Source organism: Pygocentrus nattereri, chromosome 25 (genome assembly GCF_015220715.1).
Source record: "Pygocentrus nattereri isolate fPygNat1 chromosome 25, fPygNat1.pri, whole genome shotgun sequence".
Lineage (NCBI taxonomy): Eukaryota > Metazoa > Chordata > Actinopteri > Characiformes > Serrasalmidae > Pygocentrus > Pygocentrus nattereri.
In genome coordinates this window covers 22,400,195-22,419,435 of record NC_051235.1, presented here as the reverse complement: position 1 = coordinate 22,419,435, position 19,241 = coordinate 22,400,195, and the positions used below count along the sequence as shown (strand labels likewise).

At 37.7% G+C, this 19,241-nt stretch overlaps 1 protein-coding gene across 6 annotated transcripts in view; it reads right to left on the bottom strand.

Moving 5' to 3' along the window:
• Window positions 1-542: 542 nt before the first annotated feature.
• znf536 (zinc finger protein 536) overlaps window positions 543-19,241 on the bottom strand; it is a 252,111-nt gene continuing 233,412 nt past the window's right edge. For all 6 annotated transcript variants that reach the window (XM_017703620.2, XM_037534421.1, XM_017703619.2 and 3 more), the window contains one exon: window positions 543-2,355. In XM_017703620.2, coding sequence (XP_017559109.1) covers window positions 2,102-2,355 — 254 coding nt within the window. In that variant the 3' untranslated portion in view covers window positions 543-2,101. The remainder of the gene's footprint in view (window positions 2,356-19,241) is intronic.

Below are 19,241 nucleotides of genomic sequence, written 5' to 3'. Positions count from 1 at the left end.
TTTAAGTAAGGCAGTGAGAACTTATCTTACAAAACAAAAAATAATCTGACCAAAAGATTCCTTTATGGCTGAAAGATCTTAATTACAGGACTGTTATAAGGAACCATTACAAATAACAAATAAGCCCAACCGTTCATTATCTGCATTAGAAATAGAAATGCACTGCTATTCTGTCTCTTTTTACTGTCCTCTTTTTATCCTATCCTAGCCTGAGATGTGGCTTCTGGTCTGGGTTTTAAGTTTTGTTTGCTGATTAGTGAGGAGTGGGTTGGGTATTTGCGAGTTGGGTAAACTCCTTTGGGCAGAAGTGGAGCAGCCTTAAGGCCCTGGGGTTTAAGTGTTGAGCGTCTCCCCTCGCTGAGCGAGAAGATATCGACTTTCTTAAAGTCGGGATCATTTCTCTTTATCACAAAACATTAATATCCCCACCCCTCCCCCCTCTCTTTCTACTCTGTGCTCAGACAATAAAAAAGCCCCATACTCTATTTACCTTCTTACTCCTGCTAGCCTTTAACAAAAGGAAGTATGATGAAAGTTGATACACTCTATTTTGCCATTTAAAAGGCTTGATTTCACTGGAACTAAAGTCCATGTGTCGTTAATCTTGTTTTTTTTTTTTTTAATTTTCTTCCATGGAGAGACATTCAGAACAACAAATGCACAACAAAAATAGGAGGAGAGTGGGAATAGAGCTTGTTTTGGAAATCCAGACAAAATGAAAAACTAAATTGTACAAAACACTAATTGACAGGAGAATTGGTGTTCCAAAAAAAAAATTATGTGAATCATCCCGAAATTTCAATTAGAGACAGGTAGGAGGGAACATGATTATCTATATACTTCATATCTACAGTTTCTCCTCTTCGACCGCTTCATAAGCTCTTGGTTAGGATAGTCCTGCTGCAAGTCTTAAAATCTTCAGAGCTCTGCTTCTCCAGAGTTATACTCAAGATACAAAAAGAGAAACACATTCAAACTCTGGCTAAAGCTAGTGAAGGTTTGCTCCCTTTCAATGTCTTTAGATATGCACGCTTCATATATCCACCTTCACTCTGGCCAATTAAAATGACACGTTCCGCCATTGTCTAACAAGGAGTAAAGTGGGGGAAAAAAGCACATTCAATGCATTGCCTCGATCTCCCCCTCTCACATTGCCCCAAATGCGATACTCGCACAAGTGACACAGTGTAACTGCACAAATAACACACCTTCTGACTCTAATGGGGCCTGTAAATACACTTCATTGATTTTTTTTTTTCCTGTTGGTGGTCATCTTGACTTTTTTTTTTCATGAGGGAGGGTTGATGGGTGGTTGCTGGGCAGTTCTAGGGGCTAACTGACCCCTTCACTGGCCCAGCTGCAACAGACGACTACAGTTTCTCTTGAAGAGCATGGGGGGGGTTGAATTGATTTCCTCTGCGATGACAGCTCCAGTCAGGCTGGCACCAAGGCTCCCACCTCCTCCCCCTCTCCTCTCATCCTCATCCCTCCTTCCACCCCTCTGTCCATTCCCTGCGTCCTCCCACCCAGTGGCGCTGGGCAAATGGCCACCGGTGGTGTCATGTTCTTGAAGGGTGTGTTTAGCAGGAGCTCTCTTCCATCTATTTTTTTTCCCTCCCCCCACAGTCCGACTATCGCCGAATCGTTCACGCGGATCGTTTTTCTGATAAAAGCATTATTTTTGGGACGAAAAAGTCACTTGAAGGATTTAATGACTGTCTTTTTTTCCATTTCCATTTTTTATATCTTCAGTAAAGTCTTTCAACTATCATTTCAGGTAACTACAGTAAGAGCTACATATTACGTTTCATACTCGTCAGATGATGATTTATATGATTCATAATTCTTCATAATCTTGTTCTTGTCTGTAGAAGCGTCCTTGTATCCTCTCCAAGCATGCTCCGCAGCACACCTGCTGACTACAGTATACTGGTATGGCTAAAATACTGTGGAATGCTAGTTTTAGTCGCTAACATTTTAGCAGACACTTTTGAAAAGTAAATGAATGTGGTATTCGATAACTGATGGTCCTTCATGGGTATTGATGTCACTACAATCCCCTAAGGCTTCTGAGAAATCCTTGGATGAAGCTTGGGCCTTGTCACTCATAAGAGTGAACAGTGTCTCCAGATAAACCTTCCCCCTTGCTTGCTGGGCCAGATGAGGGAGGGTTCCCATCCTCAGAGTTGCCGGAAGCTTCAGAGTCGACACGCAAGCGCTTGAAGCGGCGGTCCGGGTACTGGCTGTTGTCAAAGGGCATACGGTGGACACACAGCACGTGGGTCTTCAGGTTGCCCTTCTGTGAGGCGCTGTACGGGCAGTACTGACACTGGAATGGCCTCTGACTCGCATGACCTGTGGGATACAGAGAGATCAAGTCATATCATCAGTCATGAGGAAATGTTTTGTCCTCTATCAAAGTCATCTTTGAAAAAGTCATTCTCCATTATAAACTTCAGTTACAGCTTTGATAGTGAACTCTGTGTGTGTCCTTTCACTGTTGAGAAGCTATTTAGAGGCTAAAATATCATGTTTTTTTTCCTATTTTACAGTTTTACAACATTTGAAAATGATAGCTTTCTTTCACACAGTCTGGAATTTTGAAAATCGAATCATCCTGGGTTACATTAAAGGGCCCATACCTAGATTCATTTTCCTTAAATTTTTGAAATAAAAAGGTTCACATATCTGTTTTAAAAATACCATTAACTAAGCTGAAGCCAGACCAACTAAGCTTCAAAAAGGCCCATTTTGAAATAATTGATTTTGTGAGGTCACAAACATACATAAATATATATTCCCCTATTCAGCTTATAGCAATTTAGTTCACCCATTCATGTTGAAGTTATAAGGAGTGTTTCAGCCTGACATGCTTTTTGAACAAAGCACAATACCAGCCGATCAGAACAGAGGCCATATATATATATATATATATATATATATATATATATATATATATATATATATATATATATATATATCACATGTATCAGTCTATAAAGGCACAGTAGCAAAAGCATCCTGTTTAATTCAATGAGACAGTGAAAATTTGGGAAAATGGTCACAGAAAAATAAATTATGACTTTATTTTGAGCAAAACCCATAAAAATGTTATAAGACTTCCAGGAGAAAAAGTAAAGTTCACAATTGTAGGAAATGTGTCCGTTAACAGAGTTACAGCAGAGATGAAGCAGTAACAAAAAGAGCCCTCATGTTATATCCAGTGAGAACAAATGCTGGTGAGGCTCCAGTTTTGGGAGTTCATTTGTATGTATTGAAGATATTTCTGGATGTTCCTTACAAAGTTAACATCCTCAGCCTTTCAAACTGGCTTTGTGTAGTAGAGTTGTCCTGAAGAACTTTGGGCAAAGTTCTTTAAAACAGGCACACAGAAAACTTGTAGTGGGACCTGAGCATGGCTGTGTTGTACACAATGGCCTTTAATAGCCCATGCAAACTGGTTTGAGGGATGTAGATTACGTGCCTATCATATCAGCGCTCTCTTATCATCTCGGTCCACTTAGAGCCAAGCTAGACACTTTCAGCTGCGCACTACTTTAGGACATTAATAACAGTACATTTGCTCTCCATTTTGCTCAATTCAATTTGAAAAGCACTAAATCAAATTAACATGGGGTTTAAAATAGCAGCCGGCTAGGTCCACTGCATGTAAAGAGGCTGCATTAAAGGTGTGGCAGCAGTGCAATGTGAATATCAACTGAATGACCCCACCCCACCGCCTTCCCAGCACACAATCACACACATATACACACGCACACACACAAACGCTGTGTGTGGCAGCAGAGAGACAGGATTTATAAGCACTTTGTGTTTGGCTTTGGAGTCTCAGCGGCTTTCAAAGACTACAATGTCTGCTCAGGCTCCAGCACAAAGGGGATTGCTACAAGTTTTGGAGCTTTAGATGTTCCAGTTGTCTGAATTTTTCGATAAGCGAGCCGCCGACACATACAATGCTGGTCCCCCTCCTTATTCATGCGCCCTTTAATTTCACACTCCCTTACATTACGCTAAGTCCAAGAGGCAGAATTTCCTCATCCCATTTTACACTTAAGAGAGAGAGAGAGCCAGCATTGCCCCCAACAAGTCGACTTCCATCCCTCCTCCCCCTCATTCCCCTCTTTCCTCTCTAGAAGTGCCGGCAAAACACGGATTGAGCTTTTCGTTATTGTCATAGCTGGGTCTGTCTAAGGTAAAGAGCGCATCCATTTTTAATCCTGTATGAATAAAAGATCCACACGCACTGTAGCCTGGTGTGGGTCAGGAAGAGAGGGAGAAAGGGTGGGACAGACAGTGCAAATGTAAAAGGAATAGAAAGAGAGAGTACTTGCTGATTCTTCCTCTTCTTTTTCTTATTGTTGTATTTATTATTATTATTATTATTATTATTATTAGTAGTAGTAGTAGTAGTAGTAGTAGTAGAAAAAGAAGTAGAACTAGTAGTAGTACTGTTTAAATGTTATTTTAGTAAAGGTGTAATATAATATGTAAACATGGTTCCAAACAGACCATTCACTTCCCAGTCTGTAGGGTCAATGTACAACAACTAAGCTGTAAAAGTAGCCTGTTTTGAATTCACTGTTTCTGTGAAGTCACAAGAACCAACATATTTACATACATCCACCTATTCGGCCTACAGCACTTTAGCCCCACACATTCCATTTTAGGGACATAAAACCACACAATAGGTATATGTGGACCACACAAAAGGTAAAAAATTTAATACAAAAACATTGTGAGATATGTGTCTTTAATGAATTAGGTGTTAACTACATTTGGGCTGATCCGTTTCCAATCCACTTTTTTTGTCATAATGGTGATGCAAACAGGTATTATCCACAAGTTACGTGTGTTTTCAAAAATTAAAAAAAACAGATCTAAATGTCTGTGTTACATGTGAAAACCTATAATATCTGCAGTGCCATTGTTTCCACTGTGTATGAGCCATGTTTTGTCCAAACACTTTCATGTAAAATTTGAGTAAGTGGCTATTACACTTTGAGTCTGTTTTCTGCCACTTACCTCATGTGGCATTCTACCTTCAACATGTACAAAACTATATCCCCAGATATTTTAGAAAACAAAACTATTGCAGGAACATTCTGCTTTACAGATGTTCATACCACTTCTGGTTTTAACACCATTACAACTTGAGACAAAGGAGCAGGCCACTGCAGATATGTTAAAACAATATGAAATCATATATCATATTCTAAAATAGTAATATAGTTCACAAATACCAAATTATGCTTTACTGTATACCAATATGTAGATTGTATTTTAGAGTATTAAGTTCAAGCTACTCTGTTCTACGATATTAAAAGAGAACTAAGCCAATATTAAAACCACTGTAAAATGGCCAAAATAAAAAGAATGCCAAAATGAAAAATGTATCATTCCAGGATATCACTAAAGATGAAGTTATTTTATAGTAGTATTAATTGGTAGACTGGTATATGTTATATAAATTATGTGGATGAATTATCTCTGAAAACATAAAGCTTGGATAGCCTCTGACTGGTTTTGGCTCAACATTAAAGTACTTGGAGGAACATTCCTAATTATTATTAGTGCTGCTGGTGTTGTTATTAATATGTTACTACATATCACTGTAGACTATTGTAATATCAATTTATTGTGTGATACCAATACCAATTTATGGCAATAAAGCTATGGCTAGCTGAACTGAACAAATACAGTACAGAGATGAAAGCACACCGCTCACGTGAGGATAGACATATTATTTGATCAAACTACATGCAGACTAGTACATTTCAAATGATCAGGGTAGAGAGAAATGTGGCATTAAGTTGAGTTGCATTCTATGAATATAATCTATGAACTAAACTGCAATGATCTATTCACAGTGCTCTACAGTGGGATGGTCATGCTGTTCTGCAAAGCTATGCAGACAGGCAGAGAGACACTAGCAGCATAAGGAGTAAGAGATGTTAAACACCTTTACCATCTCTGTACCTCTCTGCCCATCTGTCTACATTTTTTCTCTGTCTCAAAAATGCACCTTTCTTTCTCCTTTGTTCTTTCTATGATGCACCACAGGGGTCATCAAATAGATTTGCCGAATTTTCACGCAAATACTCTTTAGGCCTGTTGTTCCCAGTATACCCAGACACACAAATATTATACTTTAATCATCACTGACAAGCTTCAAATGTTCAAGCCAGAATTGCCACATGTACTTTGTTACTCAATGTGAAACAGTGAATATACATCACTGTTAGCTCGGTGCCAACACTGCAAATGTCAGGGGGTCCTAGTGGCAATTAACTTTGCCCTACACCTGCTGTTTCATAAAAAGTGCTCTTTTGTGTACTAGATACTTTAAGAATATCTCATATATGTGCTGATACAATTCAAGAAGTCATAACAGTAACATAGTGTTCAATGTTGTATCCTTTTTTATAGATCACCTATAAAATTAATAGACCTTGATGATCACTGACATATGATCTGTACTCCACATATATCCCAATGATTTAATAAATCCCATCACCAGCACACTTCATTTAACATAATGCAGCATTGATTAGCCAATCCAGATATTGGATGATAGCCACAGATAATATTGTCTGCTATGAGGAGAGTTTTGGAAATGGTTAAATGAGCTGGTATCACTTTACAATAAGAGCACATCTGTTTACGTTTCTTAAGAGACTAATAAGCATTACTAAATGGTTAAGTAATGTAGCAAATAACAATAAACTAATGATAGAAATAAGGACTATCACTAAATGGTTTATAATCAATGCTAAATGCTTAAGGAATACCTCAATAATCAAGAAATAGTGTTTAGTAATGAAAACTAGCATATTATTTTAGATATTATTTATTATTAGAGATTATTATTATTAGTTTATTAATGTGTTAATTAATGTGACAGCGATGGGGACAGTAAGAACTAAACATTAATGACTGATTTATTTATTATAAGTCTATAATAATGTCAAATCAAGTCTTACCTTATGACAGTGATGTAACTAAGCTATTATGGTCCCCACTACAAAAAAAAAAAAAAAAAAGGTTTGGGCCCCCAAATCAAAATGATTTGAAAAAATGATTTTGGAATAAATGTTCACTGTCCAGATAAATAATTTTACATATATTTTCTTAAAGATCTTACAGATTATATAAATATATATATATATATATATATATATACATATATATATATATATATATATATATATATATATATATATATATATATATATACAATATTGTTGTTTATTTATAATAAGAAGTGATTGGAACCTCTTAAACTGGCATGGGATGTATCACATGAGACTATATAGCTTACCTGAATATGATAATCATTCATTAAGTATGATAGGATCACTAAAACATTTCAGTGTAATTAATGCTTCATTCTTTATGACACTTTGAATAAAGGAACGTGTGAAGTTAAAGCTCAGTGATGCCTTTAATCTGCTTGTGCAGAAATTACAGATGTAAGTGTCTACAGAAGGGTTATACATGATTGAAGACTGTACTGTTGTATTCTGTTTGTAATCAGATGTAACATGGCTAGGCCAGGAAGTAGAACCTGGGCTGTGTCTGTGAACGAATGCAGAAAGTGCCATCGTTAAAGAAATCAGTTAGCTAGTCTGAAAATCAATAACAGAGATCATCGTGGTTGGTGGTGGATTAATTGATAATTCCTGATGGAGGTAAACGGCCAACAGTAGTGGCAGCTAATGAGATCAGGTGAGTAGAGGTGGCTAAATACTGACCTGTTGCTGTGTTGCTGAATCAGTTATTCTGAGCACACTTCCTTTCTCTCTCAGCTCCTCTCCTCCCTCCTCTATTTATCCATTTTGTGAAGTTGTGAACACAAACCTTGATGCTGTAGTCTAGTTACCTTGCTAAGCTAGCTCGCTAGCTAGTTCTACTATACATTCCTGATTATACCATCTATTATCTGCATAATGTGTTTGTGCTTTATGAAAAACAATCATGTGAGAGATCAGGGCCAGAGGGCCAGGAGGGGTTGGTTCACATATTAATAGATATCGTTGCTCAGTGCTCTGGTTTCATTCATATTTAGAGCAGATGGCCTGGACAGTCCAACTAACAGGTCAAACTAGCAGCCAAACTGGCCTCCCTACACCATTGGCCCCAGTGCTACAACTTATGAACACTTCCTAAATGTGTAACAGCACAGAATATTTTAGAAGATAATATGCTAATTATGATCATTGGTTCATGATTAACTGAGAAATTACTTAATCATTTAGTAATTATTGTGAACTACATAATAAAATCTAAAATAATTTTAATTCTTATTTCTGTTTAATTGTGGCAATATTTAACCTTCTCTTAAGTACTGTTAATAGGTGTCCTCTTATTTTAAAGTGTTACCAACTAACTCAATCACATACTGTATGTAAAGTTATATAATTGTAATAATGTGTATTTATTTTAATATTTAATATAAATATATGCAAATAAATGCTTACAGACCAGATAAATGGCTTTTTAAATTGAAACATTCCTAAAACATTTGTACAGTACTCTATAAAATTTGCAGAAAAGATTAACAATACGAAAAAACAAAAAATACTACTAAAATTCCAATAGTCTTTCAGTACCTTCAGTGTTTAGACCCCAGTGGGTGCACATTGTCTGCCTGATAAGAGAGCATACGTCACAGTACCAGCACATTAATTCATACATAGTTCATATACACATACACGACAAGCTACAAGTTCAGATTTGTTTGCAGTGTTCCTGTATTTCTGTGTTTATAGGGGTTAGAGTGAGTTGTGATTGGGTGTGAAGTGAGTGTGTATGTGTTTGTGTGTGTGTAGTGTTTAAAACAACACATTGAGCTACTGCATTTACTCTCTTCATCTCTCTGCTTACTGGCATTTAGAAAAGAGTAGAATGAATAAACTTTTTCTTATATACTATCTTTCACTTTTATCCTTCTGTCTTTCTTTCTTTCTAACTCATTCTGTCTGAATCATACTCTCACTCTCACACTGTCTTCCTTTTTTCTCTCATTCTCATTTTTACTCACTTTCTCTCTCTCTCTCTCTCTCTCTGGCACATATACTGAAAAAAACTGAACTGGCAGCATTATATTGTGAGGTGTCGAGTGACATAAAACAGAATTCACCCACCATCATTGTTTTTTAAATGCAAAGTTTATCATGGCTGTTTAGTATTATATACAGGCTCATAAACACTAAACATGGAGAGAAATAAAGACTGTAAATTAAGACTATTGTCATGTTTTATCCCAAAAAACTAGATATATACTTGCTCTGCATTTTTCGGTCACAAGTCTTGACTAGCAGAAAATGAAACGATTAAATATTGAAACATTCTACTTGGTGCATGTTGGAGTAAATTGAAATCTTAATGTATTCACAATAATATAAAATGATTACTTCACAAAAAAACTAAAAGTAAAACTAAAGATATGAGTTCTGTGTATATCACTGCACATATTAAACTGAAGTGACTTTACAGGAGACTATTGAAGTAGCCAGGTAAGGTAAGGCAAGTTCCATAAAAACCCTGCACATGAACACCAAAACTGGACACAAATAAGATAATTTACCAAAAAGCTAAAAAAGTGTGTGTGTGTGTGTGTGTGTGTGTGTGTGTGTGTGTGTGTGAGAGAGAGAGAGAGAGAGAGAGATAGAGAGAGAAAAAGAGAGAGAGAATGCACTCATTTTCATTAGTGTGCTATTATCAGGACTGCCTAATTAACCCCTGAAGGCCTCATGTAGGGAGATCAGACAGTGGAGGAGGAGGGGAAATGAACGATAACGCCCACTTCCTCCAACAGCCCGCTGCCGTTTCACTCCATTTCTACCTCCCACTCTTTCACTTGCTCTGTCCCGCTATTGCAAAATGAGTGAGGAGAGAGAGATTGAATTGTTATCCATCCGCTTCTTTGATAGTCTAACCTTTCTGGGGAGTTTAACTCACATCAGTGCTGAAATTTTCTCCAGTCTCACATTCGTTCTCTTCATGCTCCCTCTTGTGGTCTTCTTGATATCTCTTTTTCCCTCTCTCGCTCTCTCGCTCTCTCTCTCTCTCTCTCTCTCTCACACACACACACACATGCACAGACAGATGTACACACACACTTTGACAGACACAAGAGCACATGAGCTTATATACAAACAAATAAACATGATACACATGAAGGCATACAAAAGCCATACAAAAAAGGCATAAGCTCCGGGTGTGTTTAGTGTTTGGTGTGATGGTATTCAAGCAAGCACACACACACACACACACACACATACACACACACACATGCAGGCACACACGGCGGTGGTTTGGCATGTAATCAAAACCACTCTTATATAAATTCCATCTGATGCCAGAGTTACCATCTGTGAGAGAGTAGCTCTCACCTCCATACAAGAACAGCACAACAAAGAGAGAGAGAGAGGTGGGGGGGTAGAGAGAGAAAGAGAAAGTGAGTAATGGGCAGGGAAAGAAAAGAAAGAGGGAGGGATAGAGATTGAGATAGAAAAAGAAAGAGATAATGAAGTACAGAGAGACCTACAGAGAGAGAGACAGAGAGAGAGAGAGAGAGACAGATATCTTGTGATTTGATCTTTAACAGAGGCTTTTATTCAGTCATTTCAAAGATATATCGTAAGCACAGCAATTTACATATCATCACTGTCCAATGAAAGACATGTATCTCCTAAATAGTCCCTTTTCAAAAGATGGCAAAATCATTCTTAACTTTTAATTTAAGTTAAAGTAAATATGTTGTATTCAAAGTGCTTTTGGAGCATTCCTGTTGGTCCATTCATTATAAAAGTTTCACACAATGAAAAAGACAGACTTCATATTTAAATGATGTCAAAAATAAAGGTGGAGGTACTTTTTTTTTTTTTTCCAGACCGTGACTTGATATGGTCCAATCCGGAGGCAGCTCTCTAAGTGTATGCTCCTGATACAGGTCAGCTGTCTGCTAAGGAGCCTTATTTTGACCAAATTTGAAGGTACTATCACATGTATCCTTCTAGAAGACGGCAATCCCATAATACTGTTCACCGGCTGAGAGCGCTCCATCACTTCAGTGACAAAAAAACATAGTGGATGTAAGTGAAATGTTTACGGTTAAAATTCAGGAGTTCGCTTGTCTAACGCGACCTGACAGGCTGCATTTGTAACTCATTAGATGAAGCTAACATTAGTTAGCTTAGCTAATGGGCTAGCTGTGTAAACACAAAATGTGCTAAGGTTCATTTTTAAAATGCTGCCCAACAAGAGAGAGGCTCCTTGAAGGCAGTGCTAGTTTGGTGGCTGCCTCCTGAATGGAATGCACATACTATGCAATATGAAGGATCCTAAACACAACCCAAGGACTGGCAAAGATACACTCACCCTTCACAAGAGTGTAAAAACATCACCACGACACCATTTAATTCAAATACCACTGTCAGAGAGACAGATAGAGAAAGAAAGAGAAACAGAGTTAGAGAAAGACATACAGAGAGAATGAGAGAAAATAAAAACACAGAAAGTAAAACAGAAAAACAGTGGTAAATAAAAAAAGAAAAGAGAGGGAGTAAGAGAGAAAGAGAAAAAGACAGTGAGAGAGGCAGAGAGAGAAAGAGAGAAAGAGTGAGAGAGAGAGAGAGAGGGACAGAGAGGGACAGAGAGAGGAAAGAGAGACAAAAACAGAGATGGTAGAAAGAGGCAGAGAGAGAGAGGGAAGCAGAGAGAGCGAGGCAGAGAGGGAGAGAGGGGATGAAAGAGAGAGAGAGAGAGAGAGAGAGAATGGGGGGGCAGAAAAAATGATTAATTTGCAGAATGCTTGTGATTTGCTCATATATTATTATAGCAGCTCATCAGCACATGACGAATCCCCAGCCCTGCACAGCAGAAAGAACCTGCAGGGCTTCAGCACTTTTACACTGAGTGTGTTTGTGTGTTTGTGTGTGTGTGTGTGTGTGTGTATGTGTGTGTGTGTGTGTGTGTGTGTGTGTGTGTGTGTGTGTGTGTTTGAGTTTTATGTGATTTGTCTGTTTGTAAAATAATAGCTCATGAGTGTTTCATGAGTGTCTGTGTGTGGCTTTCTGTAGTTTTACCCCAGCGTCTGTGTGTGTGTGTGTGTGTGTGTGTGTGTGTGTGTGTGTGTGTGTGTGTGTGTGTGTGTGTGTGTGTGTGTGTGTGTGTTTGAGTTTTATGTGATTTGTCTGTTTGTAAAATAATAGCTCATGAGTGTTTCATGAGTGTCTGTGTGTGGCTTTCTGTAGTTTTACCCCAGCGTCTGTGTGTGTGTGTGTGTGTGTGTGTGTGCGTGTTTGTAAACTGGCACCTGACAAACTGCAGAACCTCTAATGACTTTCAGATGCTCGCAAACAGTAATTCTACTCTGAGAATGAATGAAAACACTGAAGAAATGAGAGGGAGAGAGAGAGAGAGAGTCAGTCTGAGTGACTTCCGTTTTCTTATTCTGTGTGATTAAGGCATATTCTCTTTGCCCACACTGCAAAAACAATTCCAGTCTGTCTGACCAATACCATTTGAATATTAAGCCTTTCAAGTCTAGAGTTATTACAATTGTTACTATCACTATTTCAATGTAATTACACATGTAGCACCATACTAATACTATTTCAGTGACATTTATATTCATTTTACACTTTCAACCAAATATCCTTGCTTTTTTTAATGAGTTCTAATTATTATACAATTAATGCATAGTTACAACATGCTTTTCGTATCAGTGGCAATATCTGTGAGTTTTAAGGATTAAATACTTGCAATAGGTCACATATAATCACCAATTTATATTCACAAGTCTTTAACTGGGGCATACAGAGTGAGACCTATATAAACAAACTCTAAAACCGGATTTAGTTGATATGTTTAGAGCAACAATGACCACAATATATTTGATAGCCCTAGTTAATGCACTAATCTGAAGAGTTTTGGCAACAGTCAGATTTCTAAGAAGGGAAATGAAGACTAAGCCACTGCATTTCAAAGCACTGCCTAATTAACCTGTACAAGTGGGAATTTACTTGTGTGCAGACAATACGGTGCATATATGTGCCCTTGTGGGAAGTTTCTGTAATAAACAAACAAACAGACAATGAAATAAATAAATAGCAGAAACTTCTCCCTGTAAAAAAGCTAATTTCTCTTTGTGAGTTTTTATTCTCACCCAAGTATATGTGTGACTGCACGCTTTTCCTCTGTGTGTATATGTATGTGTGTCGCCCTCCTCTCTCTGAAGTGAGTGAAAAGAGAGAGAAAAACAGAGAGAGCGAGAGAGTGTCTGGGGAGAGCACGAGCCACAGAAGGTGTGAGCAGTAAAATGTGATGCACCATCTGTCGGCCAATAATAACCTGTGTGTTATAAAGGCTGGGAGATTACTCAGCAAAGAGTGCCGTCCAAACATCCAAATCCCCCGCAACGCTCCAGCGCCACGCACTATCTCTCCCCACCTGCTCCCAAAACCCTGCTGAGGAAGGTACCATGCTAAAGCCGAACATTACACTCCTCCAAATCTGACCCCCCTGTAACAGTCAATAAACTGTAACCAGTGCACAGCTACAGTGGCCTTAATGCAGTTCCATTCACTGTCAATGCCATTCAAATGCACTGTGAGTTTATAGTGTGAAGCTCATACAATTTTCACAACTTTCTAACATTTTATGATGTCATTATCACCATTATTACAAAATATATATTTTTAGAAATGTAATTATTCAGATATAACAAAACATCTATCTATGTATGTATCTGAAACAGCATTCTTTGTTTTCTAGATATTTCAGGGAAATCTGTCTGTCTGTCTGTCTGTCTGTCTGTCTGTCTGTCTATCTATCTATCTATCTATCTATCTATCTATCTATCTATCTATCTATCTATCTATCTATCTCTTCTTTAAAAAGATTCCATAATATACCTGACTGAAAGATGAAGGATCAAACCTTCAGTTGTTAATGTGTTAATTAGTGTTTCTGCCTTCCATATCAATCACTAAGGATTTTCTTAAGAGCAAAGCTAAGACTGCATGAGGATCTGTTGATTTATGAAAAATCCTCATCCAGCATCCTCGCTACCGCTGGGAATTTATTTCCTTTTATTTTGATTTCATTTCTTTATTAGGAGCTTTTGTGCTGAACGCTGCTCTCATGAAAACTGGGCTGTGGATTGGGGAATTGGTGAAGTGGTCTCGCTCGCTGGTTAACTAGAAAACCAACACACAAATAACTCATAGGAATACACCCAGAGAGGGAGGGGAGGAATTGTTGTATCAAAAGAAAATCTCCAAAAGCCTCACTGGGGACCCAGGTCCCATGCTAAATACTGAACTAGATCATTAATTGCTGCACCAGAAGGACCTGTTAACAACAGCTCAGAAATAGTCTCTCCTCGGTATTCTCTCACTCTGTTCTTTTCTCTCTGCTGTTCTCTCACACTTTCATTAGGCTTTATCTCTGTGTGTCTCTCTCTAGGTTGCATTTTTCTCAATTTTGAGTACACAAGTTATTGTTGACATCTTTCTGTACATTTCATTTACACCATTATTGTATATGTAGTTGCATCATTGCATTAATTACAGAGTCAAATCATGAAATCTCTTTCCTTTAAACCTGTATTTAATGAGTTTTTTTTTCATTTTGTCAAGGCCTTAAAATGACAAATCATGGCAAAAATATAAAATATGCTTTGTGTTTTGCAAAGCAAAACTGTATGCAAACCTATAACCTCACCACAAACACGTTATCTATTGTAAGCTTAGGATATGCACTTTCAACAATATGTACATGCTTGTTGCTTGTTGAGCTATAAGTGAGAGATAATTAAACCAAATGTAATAAGCGTTTCAAAGCCTGTACACTTCTTAAAGTAGTATAGATGAATAATGTCAATGTGCCATACAATGACATTTTATAAGCCTGTGTTAGTCAACTTGCTTCATACTCTGTCTTGATCACTGTGCTTGTTACAGCATGCTGAAGACATCAAAGTCTTTTATGGGAAAAGTTTTAGTCAGCACATCAGCACATCTTCAGCTGAAGAAGTCAAATCAAGAGCCTCCACAATGGACCACAATCCAGCTTTATGATTGGCCAAGAGTTCCAGGGGCTCATGGGTAAAGAGTAGTATATTCATCATATGATGAGAGTTGTGTGTCAGCCAAACTCGACAGGACATATGTGTGTGTGTGTGTGTGTGTGTGTGTGTGTGTGTGTGTGTGTGTGTGTGTGCGTGTGTGTGTGTGTGTGTGTGTGTGTGTGTGTGTGGCCTAGGGATGTAGAGTTCATGAGCACTCATCTTCAGCACTGCTTCTGCCTTGTCCATCCCAGCAGAGCTCAAAGCTGCACATTCTGCTGCTGACTTATCACTGCACATACATGATGGATGTCTGCAAGTGTGTGTGTGTTCATACATCCTGATTTTGTAGGAAAGCCAGTAGTTACCTACAATTACCTGCTGTTATGACCACTTTGTAAAGAGATTTTTACAGAAGTTACAGCTTTGAATCCTTAAAATTGATGGGGCAAAAGCTTTTCTCTTTGTTTACTGAAGTTATAGGTAGGGTTAATATTATGCTTAAAGATTGCATATATATAACACCTATATATACGACATCTGAGGAACTGAGAACTGAGACTCATAAAAGGACAAAATATTTTCCTTTTAGTTAATAAAGGTAATGTTAGTGTTTATCATTCTTTTAGCCACTGTATAGCACAGTACAACAAGTTAGTAGCAATAGCCCACCAACTGATAAAGTTTTTACAAAAAGTTCATGATTCATTTGAACTTGAAACTTTTTTTATACTGATTTTAAGGCTAGGGTTAGCTTTAGTGTTAGCGTATTTTTAATGTTATAGGTAATTATTTTATATAATACTTACAGGGCTTCATTTTCATTTGTTAGCAAAATGGCAGTTGCCATTTCCATTGTGTATGGGGATTAATAGAAATGGTCAAAAATCACTTGGAATAAAATTTCTTAAAATTAACTTATGTTCAACGTTAAGAATTTAAGAAACCAGTAGTCTGCAGATTTTCCACGTATTCTTTTGGTATCAACTCAGCTCACTTGGAATCTTGATGGAGGTGATCCCAAAAACAGTGCCAGGTACCAGGTATTAGGTTTGCCTAATAGAAAGCCTATAGAGGCAAGCAGAGTTAAGTTGAGCTGGTAATGGAAAAGCAGCTTTAGTAACACACTAAAAATTTTTTACCCTTTAAAAAATTTAAATGCATGTGATGAAGTCATTGTTGGTGATCCTTTTTTGTCTCTGTTACTTCCTAAAAATGTCCAAAAACCAGTATATACACACACTCAAGCACAATAAGCACAGTCCTGCTCAGTTTCTCTGACAGAGAGAAAGAGAGAGACAGAGAGAGAGAGACAGAGAGAGAGAGAGAGAGTGTCAGAGAGTCAGAGTGCCCCCAGATAGCAGGTGCTCCTCAAGGTCTCTCAGCCAATTAAAACAGGCCAAACAACACCAGTCCACACATCCTCCTTTCCAGTGGGCACAGGAGGAAAATATGAAGATATAAACAAAGATAAGAGCGGGTGAGAAGAGGAATTCATGTGTATGTGTGTGTGTGTGTGTGTGTGTGAGAGAGAGAGAGAGAGAGAGAGCGAGAGAGAGAGACTGGGGTCAGGTCAGCGTGAGCTGCTCACATTGCTGTAATAGTTCCCCTATCAATGACACACTGATTCTTTTTCCAGGCAGGAGAATCCACACTGCCCTTATAGGAAACATTGTGTTTTATAAGATTAGCCCAATGCAGGTGTGTAAATACGTGTGTGGAGTAAGTGTCAAAAGTGCACTTAAAATAGTGATACATTGATTTTCCTTTACTCAGATGGGTACATAATTTCACAAGAATAAAATCACATCAACACAAATTTGCCCTTTCAGTAACTTACAGTTGTGATAATGCAGTAAGGATGTACTTTTGAATCAACACAGTGCATAATTTTTAGTGGTAATAAAATACAAACATAAAATCATGTAGTTAATGATATTTAACGTTAAAATAATTATGTATTTGAATAAGCAGGTGAAATATAACACACAACAAATCAGATTCTGTCTGCTATCATCTGTGTTCTGCATTTCACTTTGCTATTCCACTCACATTCCACAATCCTCCTCTAATTCTTTGTTTTCTTTCCTCTTGTATCTCTTCCTTTTCCAACATTTTTCTCTGTTTGCCTGCTGTAAGCAAAATCACTCACTTTGGAAGAAATCAGCAGAGTGGACTTTAGAAGGTCCAGGTGAGTACCACCTGCAAATTAGCATTGACTGTGATGATGTAATAGATTTTATTCATTTTGCATTTATATACAGTACTGTTGCTTTTTTTCAGTGTCAAGAAAAAGCAGAAAACTCTTAGTTTCTCAGAGAAATCTTCCACACTTCCACAGTTCAGTTTTAGAAATTGATTGCACTTTCTGCTTTTCACCATTTGTGTAATCCTAATGACTATATTACTCATCAATCCATCATGCAAGCTTACTCCATATCTTAGATGACTAGTTTTGACACTAGTGCAAATTTTGTTCTTTTTTGTCCATTCCCTTTTGCTAATTATGGGTCATAGCAACATCTGTAGATTTTTCAGATTGTAAGCAAGATTGGAGCTTGATGTTCTTCTACCTAGCCTTAAGTGCTGTTTATCTGATGGGGACATTGATAAAATATTTTTCAGACATTGATAAAATATTTTTTACTGGATGTTCTCACTCGAAATTAAATAAAGAAAAGTACAGTGCTTTACAATTCCAACACTTAACAGTGTGGTTAATAAAAAAATGTAATGGTAAATGATATTGAATGTTAAAATAATGATGTATTGGACATTAAATATGGCAAATATAATACATAGCAAATCAGACTCTCTCAATCCGTGTTGCATGTTCTCCTTTGCTCTTTCTCATACTTTGTTTTCCTTTCTTCTACCATCTCTTCCCCTTCTTACTTTTCTCTCTGTCTGAGTCCTATTTGTCTGCTGTAAGTGAAATCACTCAATTTGGAAGAAGTCGGTGGAGAGGACTTTAGAAGGGGCCGACCAGGAGAGGGCCACCTCCAAATAAGTTCCATTAATCACTGCACTCACTCTAATGTAACTAATATTTTACAATTAGAGGAGACAAGATGGAGCTCACTGCCATCTATCTCCCTTATACCACATGATCATCGATTCATAAGCCCCTGCCTGAGAGCAAACACACACACACACACACACTCAAAAGCACATCCCCACTCACGTACACTCACATATACAGTGAGCGAAAGGCAATACTAAGGGATCTCTCAGTGCTCCTGTGCACGCAATGATAATGCATGCGGTTACACACAGTGTATGTGTGTGCGTTTGTAGATTCCCAGTATTCACCCAGAACTCTCGGACGGTGATGGATGACCATTTCTGTGTACGTGTATACGTATGCGTGTGTGTAACACTGCAGAGTCAGATAAGATCGAATGCTGATTTCAAATGAAAAGAGATGAGAGTGCACTTCTATAGATGACCTCTCTTCCTGCAGCGCACAGTGCACTATTGAGTCTCTCCACATGTATCCAGTTATTTTTAAAAGTGTATTATTTTTTTCTCTTTTCAAAGAAAAATCTTTGTCCACTCTATTTGCATTCTTGAAAATCTCACCATCCACACAACAATACAAAAACAACTCAAAAGCCCTTTCATTAGCATATGAGCCCAGTAGAGGGCGATAACACCTCATATATTTTGATGTAAAAGAGGAACACTGTGACAAAGAACACTGGTCTATAAACACAGTAGGCTCTGACACGCAGGCCATCAGACCTCCAGAATTTGAGATGTCTCACAGATTCAAAGTTCGATTTCTGTCAGAAAACAAAGTGAAACAAAGCCTGCTTGCTGACATGGGTTGTTTACATTACCATGGCTACATTACTTTCATTACTTTCACTGCCACACAGTCCTGGTCAGGTAGAGAAGGCTTGAAAAATTCTTAGCAATAAAAGCAATAAAAAAAAGCAATAAACAAGCAAGTTAATGGCATAATGTCAGCATTTTTGAAAAGAGAATTTTGAGAAGCTTGATCTTGAAAGCGTTTACAAAATCTTTCACTTTCAGTATGTGGACAGGAGGCCAAAATGCAAAGAAAACCATTTTTCCAAAATGTCTGGAAGTTCATAGAGACTTTAAGTATACATAAAAATAGAGAGCAAATTCAAATTTACTAGAC